The sequence below is a fragment of the Trachypithecus francoisi genome, unplaced genomic scaffold (genome assembly GCF_009764315.1).
Source record: "Trachypithecus francoisi isolate TF-2019V2 unplaced genomic scaffold, Tfra_2.0 Lachesis_group2, whole genome shotgun sequence".
NCBI classification, from domain to species: domain Eukaryota; kingdom Metazoa; phylum Chordata; class Mammalia; order Primates; family Cercopithecidae; genus Trachypithecus; species Trachypithecus francoisi.
Window position 1 is genome coordinate 107,201,158 of NW_022681465.1, and position 24,759 is coordinate 107,225,916.

Below are 24,759 nucleotides of genomic sequence, written 5' to 3' on the forward strand. Positions count from 1 at the left end.
TTGGGAAAGAATAAAAAAGTATCTAGAAGGACCCTCTAAAAACTTGTCATGAATGTTGCAAAATTAAAAGAACAAATATTTAAAGCATCCCAGGCACATCTGACCTTAATGTCAGAAACTGGAGTGCTTGAAGGAGCTGCAGACAGATTAGCAGCTAGTAACCCATTAAAATGGATAAAAACACTTGGAAACTCTGTGATTTCAATAATGATTATGTTTGTAATCTGTGTTGTTGGTCTTTGTATAGCCTGCAAATGCGGATCCTGACTCCTGCGAGAAGTAGCTCACCATGAGGAAGCTACCTTTGTTTTTATCACTTTGCAAAACAAAAAAGGGGGACATGTTGGGAACAGTCCCCCAAAACTGTCCATAAACAAAATCTCTGCAGCACTGTGACATGTTCATGATGGCCATGATGTCCACGCTGAAGGTTGTTGGTTTACCAGAATAAGGGCAAGGAACACCTGGCCCACCCAGGGCAGAAAACCACTTAAGGTGTTCTTAAACCACAAACAATAGCATGAGGGATCTGTGCCTTAGGGACATGTTCCTGCTGCAGATAACTAGGCCAGACCCATCCCTTTGTTTCAGCCCATCATTTTATTTCCCATAAGGAATACTTTTAGTAAATCTTATGACTGGTTTGCTGTCAATAAATACGTGAGTAAATCTGTTAGAGGTTCTAAGCTCTGAAGGCTGTGAGACCCCTGATTTCCCATTCCATGCTCTACATTTCTGTGTATGTGTCTAATTCCTCTAGCACTGCTGGGTTAGGGTCTCCACCACCGAGCTGGTCTTGGCAATCAGGAGTTTGAGACCAGCCTGACCAACATGGAGAAACCCCATCTCTACTAAAAAAAAAATACAAAAATTAGCCAGGTGTGGTGGCACATGCCTGTAATCCCAGCTACTTGTGAGGCTGAGGCAGGAGAATTGCTTGAACCCGGGAGGCGGAGGTTGTGGTGAGCCAAGGTTGGGCCATTGCACTCCAGCCTGGGCAACAAGAGTGAAACTCTGTCTCATTTTAAAAAAAAAGAAAAAGAAAAAAGCTCTTAGGAGCACATAAAAATAGGAACTTTGTGAAGTCTGAGGACAAAACAAAAACAACATCACTAACAAACCATAAAATTGGAAATCAGTCACAAAATACCAGTCAAAATATCCAAGAATTTATGGTTGAGGGTTGAATGAAATTCACAAAATATTTAGACCGGAATTTTATATATGCACATATCAAAACTTGCAAAATGTAGCTGATATGGTCTTTTGAAGAAGAAGAGATAAAAAGTAATCAATTCAAAAAATTATACTAAAGAGTAAGCTCAAAGAAAGTAGAGGAAAAGAATGAATTAAAGATCTGTGTTTATAAATAAAAATAAAAGTAACAGAACAAAAAGATGAGCATTAGAAAATAGTCATTTCTGACCTCTGGTCAGATAAAGGGAAAAAAGCAAAAAATTAGCTACATTAGGAATATAAATGGGGACAACACTACAGATAACATAGTTTTAGAAGACTAAAATGTATTATATGTATACAAGGGAATAGTGTAATGTTTAAAAAGAATTGGATAAACATGTAGCAAACAAGCCTCAAAAAATACAACTGGCAGAGATATTCCTAGAAGGAATCCTTTTTTTTTTTTGAGACGGAGTCTTGCTCTGCCGCCCAGGCTGGAGTGCAGTGGCCAGCTCTCAGCTCACTGCAAGCTCCGCCTCCCGGGTTCACGCCATTCTCCTGTCTCAGCCTCCCGAGTAGCTGGGACTACAGGCGCCCGCCTCGTCGCCCGGCTAGTTTTTTGTATTTTTTTAGTAGAGACGGGGTTTCACCGTATTAGCCAGGATGGTCTGGATTTCCTGACCTCGTGATCCGCCCGTCTCGGCCTCCCAAAGTGCTGGGATTACAGGCTTGAGCCACCGCGCCCTGCCGAAGGAATCCTTTAGTCAATATGCACAAAGCATTTAAGCATTTCATTGTTTTTGTTTTTTTGATTTTGTTTTTGTTTTTTTGAGACAGAGTCTTGCTCTGTTGCCCAGACCGGAGTGCAGTGGCACAATCTTGGCTCACTGCAACCTCTGCCTCCCGGGTTCAAGCAATTCTCCTGCCTCAACCTCCCAAGTAACTGGGATTACAGGTGCACACCACCACACCTAGCTAATTTTTGTATTTTTAGTGGAGACGGAGTTTCTCCATGCTGGCCAGGCTGCCCGCCTGCCTCGGCTTCCCAAAGTCCTGGGATTACAGGAGTGAGCCACTGCACCCAGCCTTCATTGTACCTCTTTTTGTCACTAGAGGCACATTTTGTTCTAATAACTACGCCCCCAAAGCATCCTTTTAAACTTTATAGTTTTGTAAAACAATTAAAAATAACATTTTCCACCAATGACACAGATAAAATTTTAAAGTGTGGTCATATTATTCCATTCTTATTTTAAGGATATACATATATATAATTTGTATGTGGATATGATTTTTTTGAATGGTGAACAGAAACTTAGTGGTCAGGTAGCTGGATGCGGTGGCTCACGCCTGTAATCCCAGCACTTTGGGAGGCCCAGGTGGGTGGATCACTCAAGGTCAGGAGTTTCAGGCCAACCTGGCCAATACAGTAAAACCCAGTCTCTACTAAAAATACAAAAAATTAGCCGGGCGTGGTGGTGGACGCCTGTAATCTCAGCTACTCGGGAGGCTGAGGCAGGAGAATCACTTGAACCCAGGAGGCAGAGGTTGCAGTGAGCCGAGATCGGGCCATTACACTCTAGCCTGGGCAACAAGAGTGAAATTCTGCCTCAGAAAAAAAAAAGAAAGAAAGAAAGAAAAGAAACTTAGTGCTCAGATGGCAGCAATAGGAGGGGAGGCAGAAGATAATTTATTTTTCACTTCATAGCCTTCAATTATCAGAAATTTTGTCATATGTGTTTACATTTTACTCCGTGTTTCAATCATTCTAAAGTGCCTTTTCTTCATAATCCTGAAATTGAAGTGTTTTTTACAATCATTGGATGTCACATTTTTCTCTGGCTTGTGGTAATGGGTTAAAATGATGAATTGTAAAATCAATGACGTCTCAGGAGTAATGAAAAATAGTTTAATAGTGAATGAAGAAGTATGTAATTTTAACGGTTCACATTTACTCTTGGGTATGTTTCCAGAGGATAATTGAATGGGGATAGATTTTAAATAGCGTTATTTAATTGGATACTTCCGTAATTTAGTGACCAACTTCTGTGTACAACAAGGTACTGTGCTTGGAGGCTGACGGGAGAATACAGGGAAGAACGAAATAGTCTCTGATCGTACTTTCTCCACGGATGTAAGTGTCCGGGCTTTAGTGGGGGAATGATACTCTTCATGAGAAATTTATTTTTTAAAAAGGCTTAGAAACCTGACCAGCGGCTGTCAGCTGCAGCTCATCAACCACAGATTTCCGAAAACGCCGGCACATCAGCGCCCTGGCTTAAGAGGAGAAGGGGCTGCGGCTGAGCTTTCCTAGAAACAGCTATTTGGGGACCCATTTCCTGTTGGAGTCTGAAAGACACACACACCGGAGCCACTGGCAAAGCAACTTAAGCTGCAGGCTCCTCCTGCCCACCCCCAGCCGCGACGTGCCCTGGGGGCCCTTAGCGGACTGCCACGCGAGTGTCCCCGCCTTGTGCCTTGAATTTAGCCAAACTCCTGGAATATTAGGCCCGGTGTGGTGCTTCACGCCTGTAATTCCAGCACTTAAAGGAGGCCCAGGCAAGAGGATAGTTGAGGCCAGAAGTGAAATTAGCCGGACATGGTGGCGCGCGCCTTTCTAACTGTCCCAGCTAATCCGGAGGCTGGGACGAAAGGGTCGCCTGAGCCCGGGAGATCGAGGCTGCAGTGAGCCGTGTTGGCGCCACTGCACGCCAGCCTGGGCGACAGAGCAAGACCCTGCCTCAAAAACAAATCAAACTGTAATATCGTCCAAGAACGTGTGAAGGACACTTGGAAAGTTACCAAGCCACTTCTCTCCTGGGCGTCCACGGCCGAAGAACGCCGGCCTCACCTGCAGACGCGCGCCCTCCTCCCCGGCTGCGCAGGTGACCTCGCCGGGAGGCGCCGGAGAGGGAAGAGCTCCGCTAGGCCGCGAGGGGAAGAAGCGGGAGAAGCCGCTCTTCCTATTCCACCCGCAGTCCGCTCGTGGGGGGAACCAGTGTCCGGCGTATGAAACGCCAACTTCGCGAAATAGAGACGCATCAAACGTCAAGAATTCTGTCCAAATTCAAGGCCCTTTCTCATTTAGGGGCAACCCTGTCACTATATCATAAACTTTTAAATCCATGATCCCCACGTTACGAAAGCAGAAGTCCCTTGCAGACTTTTAGCGAAAACTGAACTTTGCCGGTGTCCCACACGAAGGGAGGGAAGACGGGAGGCCACGCCAGGACTGCGGGGGCTGCGGGGCTGCAGGGCGTGGACGCATCCTGGCCGGGGCGTCCACTGTCCACGTCTCCACATCCCAGGAGGGTCGAGACGGCCGCAGGAAGCAGCCGGAGAGCCGCGCGGCCCCGTTCCAAGGACCCCGCCAGTCTGAGTCTGAGTCACTGACAGCTTCGCGGGTCAACGGCGCCCAGAGGAAAAAACTTCTCATTTGGACTCCTAGGCCCGGCAGTGGCCGGCGGCCAGGGCCCCTGAACGGGGCGGGGCGGGGCGCACAGAGCCAGAGGGGCTTGCGGGAGGCGGCAGAGGGACCGCGGGGAAGGGGCGGTGAGCGGCGACCGCGCCAAGACTCTCACTGTGCGCCGGGGGGCGCCCTTCCCCGCTCGCGCCCGCGCGGTCGCGCGCCCAAGTCCCGCCCCGTCCGGCGCACCGCCCCAGACACAGCGCTCGCCGGGGGTCGCGCGGACCCTGATCTTGCCCGCGGGCACCCCGCGCTCTGCCTGCCGCGACGACCGGCTGCCCGACCAGCAGAAGTCGGGAGAGAGGGTGGAGAGGAGCGCCCGAGGCGGGGCACCTCGTGGAGCAGCGCAGTGCGGATCCCGGGACAATGGGGCCGCGGCGGCTGCTGCTGGTGGCCGCCTGCCTCTGTCTGTGCGGCCCGCTGTTGTCCGCCCGCACCCGGGCCCGCAGGCCAGGTGAGAGCCGCACGGGAATGGGGCGCGCGGGCGGAGGGACGCTGAGGGGAGACTGCGGGGGTCCCGGTTGCTCCTTCTCCTCACCCCTGCCTCAGTTTCCTCCGAAAGCCAAACTGGCATTTGGGCTGAGAGCTAGAGTTTTTCCCAGTCACGTTTAGGTGGGGCGTGCCACCCCCTTCGCGGGCCCAGCCGATGCCCCTTTGGACTCGATCTTGGAGGGTGCAGCCCGCCTGCCACGGGGTGTTGGATACGGAGGAGGTTGGAGCGGAAGCCCCTGGGGGAGCCTGCGGTCCTGCGTTGCACTTGTCATTGTGTAGCCTGTTTCTCCCAGGACCACCCCCAAAAAGAAAAGGTCTCACATTACTCCACCAATAAACGTTCCGATCTTTTCAACAAAAATTGGCGAACCGCTGCCGCTGAAGTTTTGCTTTCTTGGAAGTTTTTTTCTTCCACATTTTACAGGCGAGAAAAGTGGTGTAGAGAAAAGCCCTGGCAGTCCCTTGGCATGTTTAGTAGAGAATCAGTACCAGCAGCCCCCGGTCTTGTGTCTAGGAAGTGCTCGGTGCGAGATGTACGGTGACAATAGCAGAGGCTCCGCGTGGTGGGGGGGTGGGGGAGGGGAGGGGGCAGGAGGAGGATTTTATTGTTACCTAGAACCCATTCCTTCTAAGTGAGTTGAAGAGAGAGATCCCTCCCCAGGACCAAGCTCCCTCGAACACTGTGGGATCCAAGTATTTCTTAACGAGATTTCTGATCCGCTGCAAGAAGGTTGCTTCCCTAGAATATTTTCCCCACTCGTAGTCTATTTTTAAGTATCTGGCTACTTGACCAAATAAATAAATTTGATTATTTGGTCAAATATTTTCTATATTCCTCTCCCCAAAAGCAGTACAGATGAGTTGTTTTTAGCCTGTAAAGGCACTAATTAGGAAGTGAGAAAAGTGTTTTTGAATTTCCTAATAACAATAGCATTTTATAAGCTTTGAGCCAATTTTTTTTTACGCTGAAAGAAGTTCTAGCGGGTTTTCTTGTTATCGCTAAAAGAATGTGCACTCTCTATTGCTCCCACACTCAAAAAAAAAGTGTAGACACATCAAGATTAAGAGGTGACAAAGACATAGCATGTTCTTGCCTCTCTGTCTTTGTTCACGGTGAATTTTGAGATGCTTTTGGGAAAACTAAGAGCTCCAGACAGGGGCCCCGTGTTTAGCAGTAACTAGCCTGCCTGCAGATCAAGTGAGCATTGTTGAGTGTTTGAGAGAACGCCGAGAACTCCTGAAAAGTTGTTTGCGATGAGATATAATTTCACATAACATTATGTAATTTGTTCAATTTAGTTGGAGACAAGCTCTTGAGAATCCAGTGTTTTGTTTGAGATTTGGATCATGGGGTGGAAAACAGGGCTTATAGAAATGCTGCATCCATTGTAGCCACCCTTTCTCACAGTAGCCTCCCAGCAAGGTGTGTAGCCTCATTAAGGAGTGAAGTTACAGGGTGCTGATTTCTGCCAAGCGTCTTACATCCTCATGGGAGGAGTGGTGCATGTTAATATGGACAGTGCTGGTGTAGACAGAAAGGCAGGTGGACCACCTTGGCTAGTTTATCAACACTGGATTCTGGAACCACTTTGGGAGGGAAAGACAAAAGGAGTATGATAGAGGAAAAGGAGTGCTTGCTAAGTGCAGTATTCCATGTCAAGCCCTGGGCCAGAAGGAATTTTCACTTAGATTGTCTCATTTCACCTTGTCAAAACACCTTGTTAAGGTGGGTGTTTATCCCCTTTTGCTGATTCTGAAACTAAGACCCAGAAACAGTAGCTAAGCAAATGGAGGGAGGTGGGGGGAAGGGGCATGGGGTGGTGGGGGAGGGGGCGTGGGGTGTGGGCAGTCCACCCACCCTGGGTGTAAGCAATTAGGAATAAGTGGGGCTTTGTCTTTAGAAAATTTAAAATCACCAATAAAATCAACCTAAGATGGGTTTACTTTTTATTACCACCATGCATTGGTAATTCTAAACATTGTCTGTCATAAGGTAGTGGTGCTGGGACCCCAAGGCATCCAACGGTGCCTCCCATCCTTGAACCGCCACTGCTCTGATAGAGTTTATTGCCCAGGATTACCAGCTCTATGTGCTAAGAGGGGCTGTGGAGCCCTCCCAGGGCTGGCCCTGACCACCAAGCTGAGCCTTCCTGCAGCACTTTCCGACTTTTTGTTCCCACTCATTTTGGCATTTCCTGCCTTGTCACTTTGTGTGTGTGTCTCATTTTCCCAGCTAAGATTATAAAGTTTTATTTATCCCCATGGTGACTAAAACAAATGTTCACTCAGCAGATAGTTGTTGAGAAATGTGTAAATTCATCAACAAATTTACATTCCTTTGTCTAGACAATTTAAGTGAGGTGACATGTAATCATTAAAAGGGCCAACATGCAAGAGTAAAAGGTGATGTTTATGAATTTTATGAGGCTCTTAGAGGGTTAAAGGTTTCAAGAATAGCTGGTGGTGGCTATGACAGAGAGGACTCGATGGGCAGTTCCACTTGCTACCCTCCTACCCACAGAGTCAAGCCCAATTCTGTGGCATAGAATGAAGTGCTCCTCCCCTTGCAAAAGGGTCCCCAGCCCCTCTCCAGCCATCTCCTGTTACTCACCCTCCAGTTCACCCAGCCCCATCCTCTAGATCTTCCCTTCAAGGAGCTATACTTTCTCTGGCTTCTGTCCCCATGCCATTCCCTCTGGCCAGAATGCCCTCCCCATATCCCATACCCGCCACGTTCATGTTTAATTAAAAACAGCCACCCTCTATGGAGCACTGACTGCAGCTGACACCCTACTTAGGGATGTTATGCATACTATCTTGTTTATTTCTCACAACAGCCCTTTGAGCAGATGTCATCCTCATTTTACTGGTTATAAAACAGAGACCCAGAAAGGTTGAGTCACAAGTTGAGAAAGAGGTGGTATTGGGACTGGGTGCGGTGGCTCACACCCGTAATCCCAGCACTTTGGGAGGCCAAGGTGGGTGGATCACTTGAGGCCAGGAGTTTGAGACCAGCCTGACCAACATGGTGAAACCCTGTCTCTACTAAAAATAAAAAATTAGCTGGGTGTGGTGGTGCACACCTGTAGTCCCAGCTACTTGGGAGGCTGAGGCACCAGAATTGCCTGAACCCAGAAGGCAGAGGTTGCAGGGAGCCGAGATCGTGCCCCTGCACTCCAGTCTGAGCAACAGAGTGAGACTCTCTCTCAAAAAAAAAAAAAAGAGATGGAATTGGGAGTTGACCACAGGCCTGTCTCTCTGAAGTGCGGGCTTTCTCTAATACCTCCCAAAGAAAGGAAGCCATCTAGACTCCCAGCCCCTCTTACAGTAGAGAAGTAACCCCACTGTGTTCCCTAGTACCCCTAGAGGCAAAGTCTGTGCCGTATTGCCTTGGTAACCCAGACTCAGCACAGGGAGGTATTTCATAAGCATTTATGCATGGACTATGGTATTCTCTCATTTACTTTGCTAATGGATGATAGATAAGGCAGGCTCTGAAAAGATCCCTGCTCATGAATACGCTAATTAATCAGATGTTACAAGAGATATCGCTAGTAAACCTAAACAAAGACACAAAACTGAACAGTGGTTCTACCCTAAGCAGACCAGAAAGCTCTATAAAGCCTGAAAGTCAGATTTCTTATGAGCCAGCAAGTAATTTTCTGCCCTACTATCTCTACTATCTCTCTCTCTCTCTCTCTCTCTCTCTCTCTCCTCCCTCCCTCCCTCCCTCTCTCTCTCTCTCTCTAATATTTTTTAGTGGCTTTGCCTTTATTTTTGTAGAACATATCAGCATAGCAGGTTTTCAGGGTCTGGGTGCAGTGGCTCACACCTGTAATCCCAGCACTTTGGGAACCCTAGGCCAGATGATCACTTGAGACCAGCCTAGGCAACATAGCAAGACCCCATCTCTATCAAAAAAAATAATTAAAAATTAGCCAGGCACAGTGGTGTACACCTGTAGTCCCAGCATCTGGGAGACTGGGAGGATGGCCTGAGCCCAGGAGTTCAAGGTGGCAGGGAGCCATGGTCACGTGACTACACTCTAGCCTGGGCAACAGAGCGGGAGAGACACTGTCTTCCAAATATTTAATACATAAAAATTTTACATTTTAATTAATCATTTAAATGTTTAAAAATAAAATTAATAAAATTGAGATAAAATTCACATAACATAAAATTAACCATTTTAAAGTATACAATTCAATGGGTATTTACTACATTTACAGTGTACAATGTACACTATAAGCCCCTACCTACTTCCAAAACACTGTCATCTCCCCGAAAGGAAACCAGTAAGCAGTCAGATCCCATTATCCCTTCCCCCTACCCCCAGGAACTACCAGTTTGCCTTTTGTCTCTATGGATTTACCTGTTTTTGATATTTCATATCAATAGAATCATATAATATGTGGTCTTAGTGTCTGGGGAACTTAACTTTACGTGGGTGAAAGTTGCTGTTGCTGTTTTTTGAGACAGGGTCTAGCTCTCTTACTCGGGCTGGAGTGCAGTGCCACGTACTTGGCTCGCTGCAACCTCTGTCTCCCAGGCTCAAGCTATCCTCCTAACTCAGCCTCCAGAGTAGCTGGGCCACAGGCACCCACCACCACGCTTGGCTAATTTTTGTATTTTTGGTAGAGACAAGGTTTTATCACATTGCCCAGGCTGGTCTCCATCTCCTGGGATCAAGTGATCCACCTACCTTGGCCTCCCAAAGTGCTAGAATTACAAGAGTGAGCCACCATGCCCAGTCTTTAACTAGTCTTCATGAGCACCCAGGCTCCCCTTCCGTTGCAGATACTCACAAAAACACCCTTGTTAGAAGAGTTATTAGGACCCAGGGCCATGGTTTATTTTTGACTATGATACCAGTGTAGAGGACTCCATAGTTTTACCCTTCATAATTTTCTGTTGGTTTCCTTTTTTGTGATTTCTTTCATTCTGCCTTTTTCTTTCTCTTGCTTGTGCCTAAAACTGTCATCATAAATAACTCTCTATATATACTGAGATTTTTTTTCTGAGTATGAGCTTTCACTTCCCCAAATACCCTCTCCCACACTGACCTGGTCATGGTACTTGGAGGAAGCCACTTAAAGGGCTCTGACAGTCCTATATACATTATTTGCTTTCAAAAGTAAGTGGCCTTTTGACACAACAGGAATAATCTGTAATTTGCCCTTGAAAACAAATTTATATAACTTTAGGAAAAGACATTATGTAATCTATTTATATTTCAAGTCTATGATGAATTAAAAATCAGGTATTATAGTATTGTAGAATAGCATTTACCAGTACAGTGTTTTCCTGTTTGGTAACCTACAGTAAGAACTGTAGAAATAACACTTTACATTGTGATATGGTAGGGGTATGTGTCTCCAATAAATATGTGTGGACAATCATAGTGTATATGTAAACATGAAACAAAAGTTGTACCAAACAGTGCCCACCTTTACTGCATTGTATGCATTTTGATATTTTCTACCCTATAGTCTATCTTTAATGCTTATTGCAATCGTGTGAATTGATTTCATAACCATTGCTAAATCTATACCATAATTTAAAACCTAATGCAGCAGCTGCAGTGAATATTCCTATGGTAGCCAAATCAAAGGCCTTATTAGCTTTTCAGGAAGAGTTCTGTTTTCCTGGAACTGTTGTTTATTATTGTTCTTATCATGTCTAGAACCTAATTTATTTGAGTTCCGATATACAAACTGCAGAAGGACTTGGGCAGGGGTGGGCATGGGGACAGTTTTTGTAGTACAGTGCACAGTACTTTGTACAGTACAAAGCTGTCGCCATCCCCAACCCTGGGGAGGAATTGGTGATCATTAATGTCCTTGACTGTGAATTCGTTTTCATTTTAGCTAGATGTCTTGTTGGAGAGTAGAGAGCCACATTCCCAAGACGGAGAGCTCAGGACCTGTAACTTAGTGGAGAACAGACCTGGAGGAACAGGGAACGTCAGGGAGTCAGAGTAGTTCCCAGGCAAGGCCTGCTGGCATCCTCACCCCATGTCAGGCTCTGGCCTCCAGGCTGCTCCAGGCAAGAGCCCACACACTTTGCTTATGTAGTCTTCATGCCTGCTGTGGCGTTGGGTACACCTGCGTTACTTCCCTGCAACTTCCCTTCTCCCAGCTTCCTCTTAGGCTTGCTTTCTTATACTTCCAGAGGAGTACCTGCTCCAGGACATGGAATGGGAGGAGAGGAGGCCTCTGATATTGGCAGCTTCTTGTGACCCCCAGTCAGTCAAGAATTCTCCCTTTAGGCTGGGCACGGTGGCTCACACCTGTAATCCCAGCACTTTGGGAGGCCGAGGCGCAGATTGCTTGAGGTCAAGAGTTGGAGACCAGCTTGACCAACATGGCAAAACCCCGTCTCTACTAAAAATACAAAAATCAGCCGGGCGTGGCGGTGCACAACTGTCATGCCAGCTACTCGGGAGGCTGAGGCAGGAGAATGTCTTGAACCCACAAGGCAGAGGTTGCAGCAAGCCAAGATTGTGCCACTGCATTCCAGCCTAGGAGACAGAGTGAGACTCTGTCTGTATCAAAAAAAAAAAAAAAGTGGGGGGAGGGGAATTTTATCTTTAATTCTGCTTTTTCTGTAGCAGAGATTTTTGTTCACTTACTGCTGTTGCATCTGCTCCATCTAGAACAGTGTTTTAAAGATGTATTTGTCTGTTTTGTCCTTGAATGTCTCCCTGCTATCTCTCTCCTGTATGTAAGGGCTGAGTTGTTGGCGTGTGTGGTTGGTGTGCAGCCAAAGTCAGTAGGACCCCAGAATTCCCAAGCAACAGCTTTTGGCATCATCACGTTAAGCTAGTCATTCACATGTCCACATACTAAAGCTAAAAGGATGGGCAGATTCATTTGTTTGGTGAAATGTTAAGAGAAAAAAATGTTCCTCTTTTAGGAGTAGGTCATGAATGACAGGTTTTTAAAGAGAGAATAGTGTGATGGGGTGAATAGTGTGATATGACCTTTGGAGCTGGGCAGATCTAGATTCAAATCCCGGCTCCTCTACTTCATAGCTGTGTGACTTTGGATTAGTTACTTAGCCTCTCTGTGCCTCCATGTTGTCATTTATAAAATGGTAGTCATAATGCTCATCTCATAGAAATGTTAGAATTACAGGAACTAAGGCAATTGAAGTATCTGGCACATAGTAGGTGCTCAAAAAAATGGTAAGGTTTTTTCATACACCAATCCTTCCATATTACAGAAAAGCTTTTGAAGAGTTGATACCAAATAAATTATCTAAATATAAGACAATCTTCACACAAACATGCAAGAACATTTTTCCTTTCAGAGCTAGGACAAAAGAAAAAAGCAAAAACGCTTGCCCTTAACTTCTAGTGGCAAATAAACATGCATAAAGTATTTGTTTGTTTTTTTAACTTTTATTATGGGAGTTTTTATTCATACCCAAAAATGAACAGTATAGTTACTCCCTCTACCCATCATCCAACTTCAGTATTATTTATATATGACCAATCTTGTTTTATCTAAACCCTCAACTGCCCTCCTCCCGTAACTGTATAATTTTAAAGCAAATCCCGGATATCATATTATGTCATTCATAAATACATCAGTAAACATCCTTAGACGTTAGAACTCTTTTTTTCACATAACCACAATACAATACAATTATAATATCTAAAAAATGAACAATTCCTTTTGTATTTTGTTTGTTTGTTTGCTTCGAGACACATTCTTACTCTGTTGCTAAGGCTGGAGACCAGTGGCACAATCATGGCTCACCCACAGCCTCAACCTCCTGGGCTCAAGCAATCCTCCTGCCTCAGCCTCCAAAGTAGCTGGGACTACAGGCACACACCACCACAACCAGCTAATTTTTGTATTTATTTTAGTAGAGATAGGGTTTTGCTGTGTTGCCCAGGCTGGTCTGGAACTCCTGGGCTCAATCAGTCCTCCTGCCTCGGCTTCCCAAAGTGCTGGCATTACAGGCGTGACCCACCGTGCACGGCCTAACAATTCCTTAATATCATCTGATAGTCAGTCAGTGTTCATGACCGACTGTCTTTTTCCTTACTGTCTCATAAATACCTTTTAACAGTTGGTTTGTTTGAATCAGTTCAAACAAGGTCCACCATTACATTTTAATCTGTAACTGCCCACCCCATCCCTTTTCTTATTGCTATTTATTTGTCAAAGAAACTAAGCCATCTGTCTTACTTTCCTACATACTGGATCTGGCTAACTGCATCTTCAACTTGTGGATCTCACATGTATGAAATGTTTCAATTCATTTCCATCATTATTGTTTTGATGGTCAAATTGGTGATCAAAATGTCACATCTTTGGTCAATGGGAGCCCTTTCAGATTGACTCCAGAGTCTTTTTGACCTAACCCTGATATTCTTTGAAGATGTTCAGTGTTCATCTTCTGTATTTCCTACGCCAGATCTGGAACTAGCCATTTCTTTAAGGAGCCCCAGTTCTTTTCATTGGAAAATGGTGTTTGTTTGAATCTGAGGGAGTAAAACATTCCAGTAATGCTGCTGTTTTCCACTTGACAGAGTTAGTGTGTTTCTGTTATTTTCCTGTCCTCCTCTTCATTTCTTTTTAGCCTGTAGTGTTGTTTCAACTGCTGTGCTCTGTGTGGGAATGTGAGCAAAGTCCTGGGACTTCTGCTTTGTTAACTCTCAAAAGGCGTGAGCCCCAAGGGCAGAACTGTGAGTCAAAACCAAGACTTGGTGTGTCATGAAATGCTGGTGTGGTATAAATCCCAGGATCAAATGGGACATTCAGAGATCCTCTAGTCACCCCTCTGCTTCCAGGACAGATCTCATCACAGTTGGAAAATGTGTTGCCTAACTCACTACTTTTAAAAAATCTCCAAAGTTAAAGAGTCTGTATTTAAACTATTTAATAATTTGCTGTATTCAATAACAAAACTACTCTAGAGCAATTTAGAGAAGGCTAAATTAAGTGAAACTTAGCAGATAGCATGAAAACTGAATTCAGGACTTCTGCTGCCTTTTTTGTGAAACCACAGCTTAACAACAACAACAACAAAAACAGAGATGAATGATAAGAGATTTGGGCACCCTGACAAGCACTTTCTCCTTGACCTGAGTTGTGCTAGGACTGAAGGAAAAGCGAGATACTTAAACTCAAATTTCAGCCTAAGGGTCTTGAACTAGTTGGAATTATCTAGTCGCCTTGCATTGGTTTTGTGCTTTCTTTGATGCTGGTGTATACTACATTTTTTTCCTTCCTTTTTTTTTTTTTTTTCTGACATTCTTTAATTTCACAAAAACCAGAATATCAAACCTATAGTATTAAGAAAAGGTAACACCTTAGGCAGTGATATTTAACGAAGGGATTATACATTCTACATTCTTCCTGAGCTCTAGCCTATAAAAATTTCATGTTTCCACAAGTATAATGTTTCTGTCGGAAGTACTGTACTGCCTGAGGCCTACCCAGAGAAGATGTTTTTTAAAACAAGTACTTATTGCCTAAGTAGTAAATACAGAGTAAAGTCTAGTGACAGTTTTCTTTTCAGACTAAGTGATAGTATCTGAAGAGCTTAGTTGTGACTATTTATTAGTTTTCAGATTGTATCACTCTCAGGTGTCATCTTGATTCATGTATGTAAGTATGCATGTTCGTGTCCACTTTTTCCCCTCTGTGCCTCACAGAAGCCCATAATCTGGCCAGGCTTCCAAAACTGCAGAGGAGAATTGCATTGTTTTAAGGTTCCTTGGCTAGGTACAGTGGCTTAGGCCTGTAATCCCAGCACTTTGGGAGGCCGAGGTGGGTGCATCACTTGAAGTGAGGAGTTTGAGACTAGCTTGGCCAGCATGGTGAAACCCCATCTCTACTAAAAATACAAAAATTAGCTGGGCATGGCGGTGCATGCTTGTAATCCCAGCTACTTGGGAGGCTGAGGCAGGAGGATCACTTGAACCAGGGAGGCAGAGGTTGCAGTGAGCCAAAATCGCGTCACTGCTCTCCAGCGTGGGTGACAGCAAGACTCCATCTCAAAAATAAATAAATACAAGATTCCTCTAGGTCAGCATTTTTGCACATGCATGCTTTTGTGATATTAAAGTGCCAGAACCACAAACAAGAAAAATAAAAAATAAAAAATATATTTTTAAGTGCCAGAAGCCATTCATTCCTTTCTTTCAGCTCCCACACACTCATTGTGATCTTGAAAATAGCTTCATGTCCACAGGGGCTGTTGGTACCAAGGTCAGGCTTCTGTGTGACTGGGGCAAGGTGAACACAGAGTAAGTTACATGCATTGCAGAGGTAAGAGAGTGATACTTCCATAAAAGATTATGAATTCGAAATTTGATTTATAGTTCTGAACCCTAGAGCTATATAATTTACAACTTGTTCATTCCCTCATTGTACTAAAAAACTATAAACATTGCTAAGTAGGAGGGAAGATGAACCTAGATTTCCTTTTAACTTAATTAAGTGAGCAAACAGTTGGATATAAAAGCACACTACATGAAAGTGGGAGAGGGAGGATAATAGTAATTTCTTAAACTGCTTAATTGTTATAGTTTCCAAAGTGAATATATGTCCTATTTCACATGGGATGCTCCAGTTGCCAGATTTGTAGGCCAGACAGGCATTAGAATCCCATTTGAATGATTCTGAGCTTAATTCAGAGAAGTTAAGTGATCCCTGAACAGAGTCAATATTAGAATACAAATATGTGCCTACCATATGCAGGGCACAGGGTACTGGAGGTTCAGAGATTAACAGGAACAGTTCTTACTCTTAAGGATCAATCGAGACACAATGTGTATTCACATTCATCACTAGAGACATTTATTCCTTCCCTGTGACAGATCTCCTGCCAGGCCACCCCTTCATTGTCTGGAGACCCTCTCCCAACTTTGCTTAGGGAGCTTGACCTCAACCCTACACTGCCAGGCTCTGCTCTGCTGTCTCTGAGTTGGTACCACTCTAGCTTTGCTCTTCATTTTAGAAACAGATGCCAACTTATTGTATTTTATTTTCTATTTCTAGAATTTCCACTTGGTAGTTCTTTGCTGATATTTCCTATTTTCAGTTCATTTCAGTGAAATATTTTTCTTTTCTTTTCTTTTCTTTTTTTCTTACAGATGGTTGTAATATATTCTTCAAAATCCTTATCTGCTAATTCCAACATCTGGTCAACTTGAGGTTGGTTTCCGCTCACTGTCTTTTTACTTAAGACTAGGTCACTTTTTTTTTTTTTTTTTTTTTTTGGAGACAGAGTCTCACTCTGTTGCCCGGGCTGGAGTATAGTGGTGTGATGATAGCTCACTGTAGCCTCGATCTCCCAGGCTCAACCTGTCCTCCCACCTGGGCTTCCCAAAGTGCTGGGATTACAGGTGTGAGCCACCACGCCTGGCAGCCCTCTTTTTCTTTTATTTGACAAAAAGTTATATATAGTGTATAACATGTTTTGAAATATGCATAACTTGTGGAATGGCTAAATCAAACTTATAACATGTATTACCTCAAATACTTATCATTTTTTTGTGGAGAGATCACTTAAAGTCTACTCTCTTAGCAATTGTCAAGTATACAACACATTGTTATTAACTATAGTCACCATATTATACAAGAGATTTTTTTTTTTTTTTTGAGACGGAGTCTCGCTCTGTCGTCCGGGCTGGAGTACAGTGGCCGGATCTCAGCTCACTGCAAGCTCCGCCTCCCGGGTTTACGCCATTCTCCTGCCTCAGCCTCCCGAGTAGCTGGGACTACAGGCGCCCGCCACCTCGCCCGGCTAGTTTTTTGTATTTTTTAGTAGAGACGGGGTTTCACCGTGTTAGCCAGGATGGTCTCGATCTCCTGACCTCGTGATCCACCCGCCTCGGCCTCCCAAAGTGCTGGGATTACAGGCTTGAGCCACCGCGCCCGGCCTGAGATTTTTTTTAACGTATTCCTTTTAACAGAAATTTTGTACCCTTTGACCAATGTCTCCCCAGTCTACCCTACCCACCCATCCAACCCCAGCCTCTAGTAACCACCATTCTCTTCTCTGCTTCTATGAGTTCAACTGTTTTCGATTCCACGTATAAGTGAGATCATGCTATATTTGTCTTTCTGTGCCTGGCTTATTTCACTTAACATAACACCCTCTCAGCTCATCCATGTTGTTGCAAATGACAGAATTTCCTCTTTTTTAAGGTTGAATAGTATTCCACTGTGTATATACGTCATTGTTTTCATTCATTCATTCATCAGTGGATACCTAGTTTGATTCCATAACTGGGCTGTTGTAAATAATTCTGCAATGAACATGAGATTACAGCCAGCTCTTTGACATCCTGGCCTTTTTTTTTTTTTTTTTTTTTTTTTGAGATGCGGTCTCGCTCTGTCGGCCAGGCTGGAGTGCAGTGGCGCAATCTCAGCTCACTGCAACCTTCACCTCTTGGGTTCAAGCAATTCTCCTGCCTCAGCCTCCTGAGGAGGGATTACAGGCATGCACCACCACGCCTGGCTAATTTTTGTATTTTTAGTAGAGACAGGGTTTCACCATGTTGGCCAGGCTGGTCTCAAACTCCTGACCTCAGGAGATCCACCCGTCTCGGCCTCCCAAAGTGCTGGGATTACAGGCATGAGACACTGTGCCCGGCCAAAATCCTGATTTTATTTCCTTTGGATGTATGCCCAGTAGTGGAATTGCTGTATCATACAGTAGTTCTATTTTTAGTTTTAGAGGAACCTTCATACTGTTCCTTATAATGGCTATGCCAATTTAAATTCCCACCATCAATATACAATGGTTCCCTTTCCCCATATCCTCACCAACATTTGTTATCTGTCATCTTTTTGATAATAGCCATTCTAACAGGTATGAAGTGATAACTCATTCTGGTTTTAATGTTCATTTCCTTGATTAGTGATGTTGAGCATTTTTTCATATACTTGCTGGCCCTTTGTATGTCTTCTTTTGAAAAATGTCTATTCAGGTCCTTTGCCTATTTTTAAATCAGGTGATTCGTTATCTTGCTATTGAGTTATAGGAGTTCCTTATGTATTTTGGGTATTGACTCTTTATCAGATATATGGTTTGCAAATATTTTCTTTCATTTCATACATTTTCTCTTCACTGTTGATTGTTTCCTTTGTTGTGCAGAAGCTTTTTAGTTTGATATAGTCCCAGTTGTCTACTTCTCCTTTTATTGCCTGTGCTTTTATGGTCATTACAAAAAATTATTGCCCAGAACAATATCAAGAAGCTTTTCCTCTATGTTTTCTTCTAGTAGTTTTACAGTTTCAGGTCTTATGTGTAAGCCGTTAATCCATTTAAGTTGGTTGTTGTATATAGTGTGAGAGAAGGGGGACAAGAGGTCCAGAGTGTATCACTTGTGTGTAGGGTGGTTGGATCTGGTGATACGATTTGGCTCTGTGTCCCCACCCAAATCTCATCTTGTAGCTTCCATAATTCCCATATGTTATAGGAGGGACACAGTAGGAGACGAATGAATCATGGGGACAGGTCTTTCTTATGTTGTTTTCATGATAGTAAATGGGTCTCTCAAGATCAGATGGTTTTAAAAATGGGAGCTTCTCTGCACAAGCTCTCTCTTTGCCCACTGCCATCCAAGTAAGATGTGACTTGCTCCTCCTTACCTTCTGCTATGATTATGAGGCCTCCCCAGCCATGTGGAATTGTAAGTCCAATAAACCATTTTCCTGTATAAATTACAGGAAAAGACTCTGGATTTTGTTATATTCCTTCAAAGAGTGTTGGTGTTTTTGCTTTAGCAGCCAATTAATTTGGTTTTACTCAAACAGCAGACTCTTTCTCTCTTGAGCAGAAGCTTAAATATCACTTCAGTTCTTTTATCTTTAGCAGAGGTGCTTCTCATCTTTCCTACACATGGATAGTTCAAGGGTCAGCCAAACCCTAGGACAGAATTTATACTGAAATTTAGGCCCCCCCCGCAACCGACTTTTTCCTTTCCAGGATTCTCTCCTAACTTTCCAGTGATTGTGTTTGCCCTGAACTCTGTCCTCTGGTTCTGTAGGCCAAAAAGACTATGGATTTTCTATCTGGGTTTTAGTCACCTTTTATGTTATATAGGCACTGCTGTTATATAGGAAAAACCAAACTATTTTCCCCAAACTGTTTTCTCTTACCCAGCACTTCACTCAATCCTTCTGACACCATATGTCTGGAGCTTGTTTCTCCACATACCAAGCAACCAATTCTCTTGCAGACTCTCCAGTGGACACCAGCTGGGTATCCTTGAATATAAGTCAATTCTGACGCTATCTGCTTCTTAATATGACTCAATTCTGACACTATCTATCTACCTGGAGATAGAGTCAGATTCCACAGATTAAGGGCTCAGTTTCACAAGGCTGCCTTCCACTTCAGATGGCAGTCATAAGTCTGGGCCTCCAGACTTCTGACCACACTATACATTGGGAGATCCTAAGGTCCCCTGCTCAGATTTGATTAATTTGCTAGCATGATTCACAGAACTCAGGGAACCACTTTACTTACCTTTATCCATTCATTATAAAGAAAATTACAGAGGATAGAGATGAACAGCCACATGGTAGAGATGCATAGGGAATTGTGGGAAGGAGCACAGAGCTTCCATGCCCTCTCTTGCGCACCACCTTCCAGGAACCTACATGTGTTCACCTATTTTTGGTTGATACTCCAGAAACCTTGGTTGGCCTGGAATGAGTGGCCAAGAACATCTGCTGCTCTGCTGACCTGCTCAGGAAAGAAGTGGAAGAATGACTGAGATGATGGATACCTTGTGACTATGTTAGGAGATAACCCCAGGGATTGTGGTTTGGACCCAGATATAGTGAGAGATTTCTATGTTCTCCTGTGTAAGCAAACTAAAGACTATAGAGGAAAACTACTGTCATGGACAATGGCCATAGAATTGGGAGTCCTGAGTCCCATTGTTAATTTGCCTCTAATGCCAAAACCTGTAAGAAATCCCCTCTGGTGGCACGTGCCTATAATCCCAGCTACTCAGGAGGCTGAGGCAGGAGAATTCCTTGAACCCGTGAGGCGGAGATTGCAGTGAGCCGAGATCGCGTCACTGCACGCCATCCTGGGCAACAGAGCGAGACTGTGTCTGAGGAGAAAAAAAAAAAAGAAAGAAATCCCCTCAGCTTTCTTTTTTTTTTTTTTTTTAATTTATTTTTATTTTTTGAGATGGAGCCTCGCTCTGTCGCCCAGGCTAAAGTGCAATGTTACAATCTCGGCTCACTGCAACCTCTGCTGCCCAAGTTCAAGCGATTCTTCTGCCTCACCCTCCCGAGTAGCTGGGATTACCGGTGCGTGCCACCGTGCCCGGCTAATTTTTGTATTTTTAGTAGAGTCGGGGTTTCACCATCTTGGCCAGGCTAGTCTTGAACTCCTGACCTCGTGATCCATCCACCTCGGCCTCCCAGAGTGCTGGGATTACAGACGTAAGCCAGTGTGCCCAGCCTAAATCCCCTCAACTTTCTACGTGGATTTTTCCATTGAAAAGGGACAGGTTTCATGGGATGGCTGCAGACTAAATGGAGAAAATATGCACATGAAGGTATGCGGAGGAAAGAGAAGTCATAGAAGCTGGGAGTGACTTGTTTATATAGAACAGTGGCTAGTGTGGAAATCACTGATTGATCCCTTCATGTCAAGTACTCAGCCTTTCCTGATGTCTTCAGGGTAGATCTCTGAAAACTTATCATTCACCTTTGTCCCTTTGAGGGACAGAGTTTAGTAAGTATTGCTTATATCAAGACAAATGTTGCACAGTATTTTGAGTTGGCTTATTCTGTAATAAAGTCTATTTGTGCATTATCTGCTCTTTACCACCCATTCTCCTAGTAAGAAAACATAAAACAAACAAAAGTAAAATATGCGCTCTGCTTGTCGCTTTTGCCTTGTTGATGCATTCACTTTTTACATTTAAAATTTTTTTAATTTTATTTTTCAGAGTCAAAAGCAACAAATGCCACCTTAGATCCCCGGTCATTTCTTCTCAGGAATCCCAATGATAAATATGAACCATTTTGGGAGGATGAGGAGAAAAATGAAAGTGGGTTAACTGAATACAGATTAGTCTCCATCAATAAAAGCTGTCCTCTTCAAAAACCACTTCCTGCGTTCATCTCAGAAGATGCCTCCAGATATCTGACCAGCTCCTGGCTGACACTCTTTGTCCCATCTGTGTACACCGGGGTGTTTGTAGTCAGCCTCCCACTAAACATCATGGCCATCATTGTGTTCATCCTGAAAATGAAGGTCAAGAAGCCGGCGGTGGTGTACATGCTGCACCTGGCCACGGCAGACGTGCTCTTTGTGTCTGTGCTCCCCTTTAAGATCAGCTATTACTTTTCCGGCAGTGATTGGCAGTTTGGGTCTGAATTGTGTCGCTTTGTCACTGCAGCATTTTACTGTAACATGTACGCCTCTATCTTGCTCATGACAGTCATAAGCATTGACCGGTTTCTGGCTGTGGTGTATCCCATGCAGTCCCTCTCCTGGCGTACTCTGGGAAGGGCTTCCTTCACTTGTCTGGCCATTTGGGCTTTGGCCATTGCAGGGGTAGTGCCTCTGCTCCTCAAGGAACAAACCATCCAGGTGCCCGGGCTCAACATCACCACCTGTCATGATGTGCTCAATGAAACCTTGCTCGAAGGCTACTATGCCTACTACTTCTCAGCCTTCTCTGCTGTCTTCTTTTTTGTGCCACTGATCATTTCCACGGTCTGTTATGTGTCTATCATTCGATGTCTTAGCTCCTCCACAGTTGCCAACCGCAGCAAGAAGTCCCGGGCTTTGTTCCTGTCAGCTGCTGTTTTCTGCATCTTCATCATTTGCTTCGGACCCACAAACATCCTCCTGATTGCGCATTACTCATTCCTTTCTCACACTTCCACCACAGAGGCTGCCTACTTTGCCTACCTCCTCTGTGTCTGTGTCAGCAGCATAAGCTGCTGCATCGACCCCCTAATTTACTATTACGCTTCCTCTGAGTGCCAGAGGTATGTCTACAGTATCTTATGCTGCAAAGAAAGTTCCGATCCCAGCAGTTATAACAGTAGTGGGCAGTTGATGGCAAGTAAAATGGATACCTGCTCTAGTAACCTGAATAACAGCATATACAAAAAGCTGTTAACTTAGGAAAAGGGACTGCTGGGAGGTTAAAAAAGAAAAGTTTATGAAAGTGAATAACTTGAGGATTCTATTAGTCCCCACCCAAACTGTATTGACTTCACCTCCTAAAACAACAGATGTACAACTTGCATGCCAGCTTTTTATGGGAGCCATCATGCATGTATTTTTTTGTCAGTTACCAGAAAGATAACAGGACGAGATGACTGTGTTATTCCAAGGGAATATTGTCAATGCTACAGTAATAACTGAATGTCACTTTTGGATATAGCTAGGTGACATACGCGTTATATGTGTGTATATGTAGACGTATGCACACACATATATTATTTGCAGTGCAGTATAGAATAGGCACTTTAAAACACTCTTTTCCCCCCTACTCCAGCAATTATGGAAATAATCTCTGATTCCCTGATTTAATATGCAAAGTCTAGGTTGGTAGAGTTTAGCCCTGAACATTTGATGATGTTCATCAACAGTGAGAGACTCCATAGTTTGGGCTTGTACCACTTTTGCAAATAAGTGTATTTTGAAGTTGTTTGACAGCAAGGTTTAAGTTATTAAGGGATAAGACTTACTACTATCTGTGTGTAGAAGTTGTAGTGTTTTCAGTTTTAAACATATACAAGTTTGAATTCCTAAAATTATGGAAACAGATGAAAAGCCCCTATTTTGATATGGGTAGTATTTTTTACATTTTACACACTGTATACATAAGCCAAAACTGAGCATAAGTCCTCTAGTGAATGTAGGCTGGCTTTCAGGGTAGCCTATTCCTGAGAGCTGCATGCGTCCGCCCCCGATGGAGGACTCCAAGCAGCAGACACATGCCAGGGCCATGTTAGACACAGATTGGCCAGAGACCTTCCTGCTGAACCTCACAGAAAGCAATGAGACTGGGGCCACCACATTTGCTTCATCCTCCTAGGATTGGCTGCGAGCTGATCATGTTTATGAGAAACTGGCAAAGCAGAATGTGATATCCTAGGAGGTAATGACCACAAAAGACTTCTCTACCCATCTTAAAAACAACGAAAGAAGGCATGGACTTCTGGATGCCCGTCTGCTGGGTATAAACACATCCAGTAGTTGTTCTGAAAGGTTAGGTCGGATATGGAAGCACCCATTATGCACTGTGGGCACTCCAATAGGTGCTGGGCACACAGAGTGGAATAAGAACCAGACCTGCCCTCAAGAGCAAAGTAGATGATGCATAGAGTGTGATGTATGCATAATCAATATGTTTCACACAAACGAGGCCTATCAGCTAAAGAGCTTTGAACATTTGGGTTAATAGCTCTTGTGGTTATAACTTAAGGTGAAAACATAATGCAGTACAGCACATATGTTTTTTAAAATAAGTCTGATTTAATTGGGCACTATTTATTTGCAAATGTTTGCTTAATAGATTGCTCAAATCAGGTTTTCTTTTAAGAATCGATCATGTCAGTCTACTTAGAAATAACAGAAGAAAATAGAATTGACATTGAAATCTAGGAAAATTATTCTATAATTTCCATTTACTTAAGACTTAATGAGACTTTAAAAGCATTTTTTAACCTCCTAAGTATCAAGTATAGAAAATCTTCATGGAATTTACAAAGTAATTTGGAAATTAGGTTGAAACATATCTCTTTTTTCTTATGGAAAAATGGTAGCATTTTAAACAAAATAGAAAGTTGCAAGGCAAATGTTTATCTATTTAAAAGAGCAAACTGGCCGGGCGCGGTGGCTCACGCCTGTAATCCCAGCACTTTGGGAGGCGGAGGCGGGCGGATCACGAGGTCAGGAGGTGGAGACCATCCTGGCTAACACGGTGAAACCCCATCTCTACTAAAAATACAAAAAAATTAGCCGGGAGTGGTGGCGGGCGCCTGTAGTCCCAGCTACTCGGGAGGCTGTGAACCCGGGAGGCGGAGCTTGCAGTGAGCCGAGATTGCGACACTGCACTCCCGCCTGGGGACAGAGCCAGACTCCGTCTCAAAAAAAAAAAGAGCAAACTCTTTCCAAATACCATAGAATAACTTACATAAAAGTAATATAACTGTATTGTAAGTAGAAGCTAGCACTGGTTTTATTAATTTAGTGTCTATATTCATTTTATCTAAATCAGTGGAGATTTACTGTCATTGTTTATTAGTCTGTATATATTAAAATATGCTATCATTACTGTACTTACAAAATAGTATGTCACTGTTTTTATGTTCACTCTTAAAAACGTAACGTATATTAATAAATGTGAACATCTGCTTGGTATCTCTTTGGAACAAATTAGTATTGTATCTTTGTCGTCCTGGCACACTTTTAGGGCTTAACTGAAGAACATTTAATGAAGAGGTGATTTGCAAAGGTATGGACAGGGTTAAGGGAACCAACAGGGAGTGGTGAAGCACCCCCACAGACTAGCAATCAGGGGAAGCTGTTACTGCCCCCAAGGCCCAGGTAGAGGAGGGAACATACTGAGGCCTCTCCCTCACTCTCCGATCTCTTGCGAGGCC

General features: G+C 43.9%; 1 protein-coding gene across 3 annotated transcripts; it reads left to right on the forward strand.

The window, feature by feature from the left end:
- Window positions 1–2,804: 2,804 nt before the first annotated feature.
- Window positions 2,805–24,532, forward strand: F2R (coagulation factor II thrombin receptor). 3 transcript variants are annotated; one of them, XM_033179914.1, is made up of 3 exons: window positions 2,805–5,099; window positions 15,347–15,423; window positions 21,081–23,515. In XM_033179914.1, exons 2-3 carry the CDS (start codon window positions 15,411–15,413, stop codon window positions 22,268–22,270), a joined length of 1,203 nt encoding a protein of 400 aa, XP_033035805.1. In that variant the 5' UTR covers window positions 2,805–5,099; window positions 15,347–15,410; the 3' UTR covers window positions 22,271–23,515. The 3 variants fall into 3 exon arrangements, with proteins under 3 accessions (XP_033035805.1, XP_033035806.1, XP_033035804.1); XM_033179915.1 differs by lacking the exon at window positions 15,347–15,423 and adding an exon at window positions 16,251–16,311 and having other exon boundaries at window positions 2,812–5,099; XM_033179913.1 differs by lacking the exon at window positions 15,347–15,423 and having other exon boundaries at window positions 2,818–5,099; window positions 21,081–24,532.
- The last annotated feature ends 227 nt before the right edge of the window (window positions 24,533–24,759 follow it).

Coding starts and splice junctions, on each gene's coding strand:
- F2R (XM_033179913.1), top strand. CDS start 5,012: ATGGGGCCGCGGCGGCTGCTGCTGGTGGCCGCCTGCCTCTGTCTGTGC. Junction 5,100..21,080: donor CACCCGGGCCCGCAGGCCAG/GTGAGAGCCGCA, acceptor TTTATTTTTCAG/AGTCAAAAGCAACAAATGCC.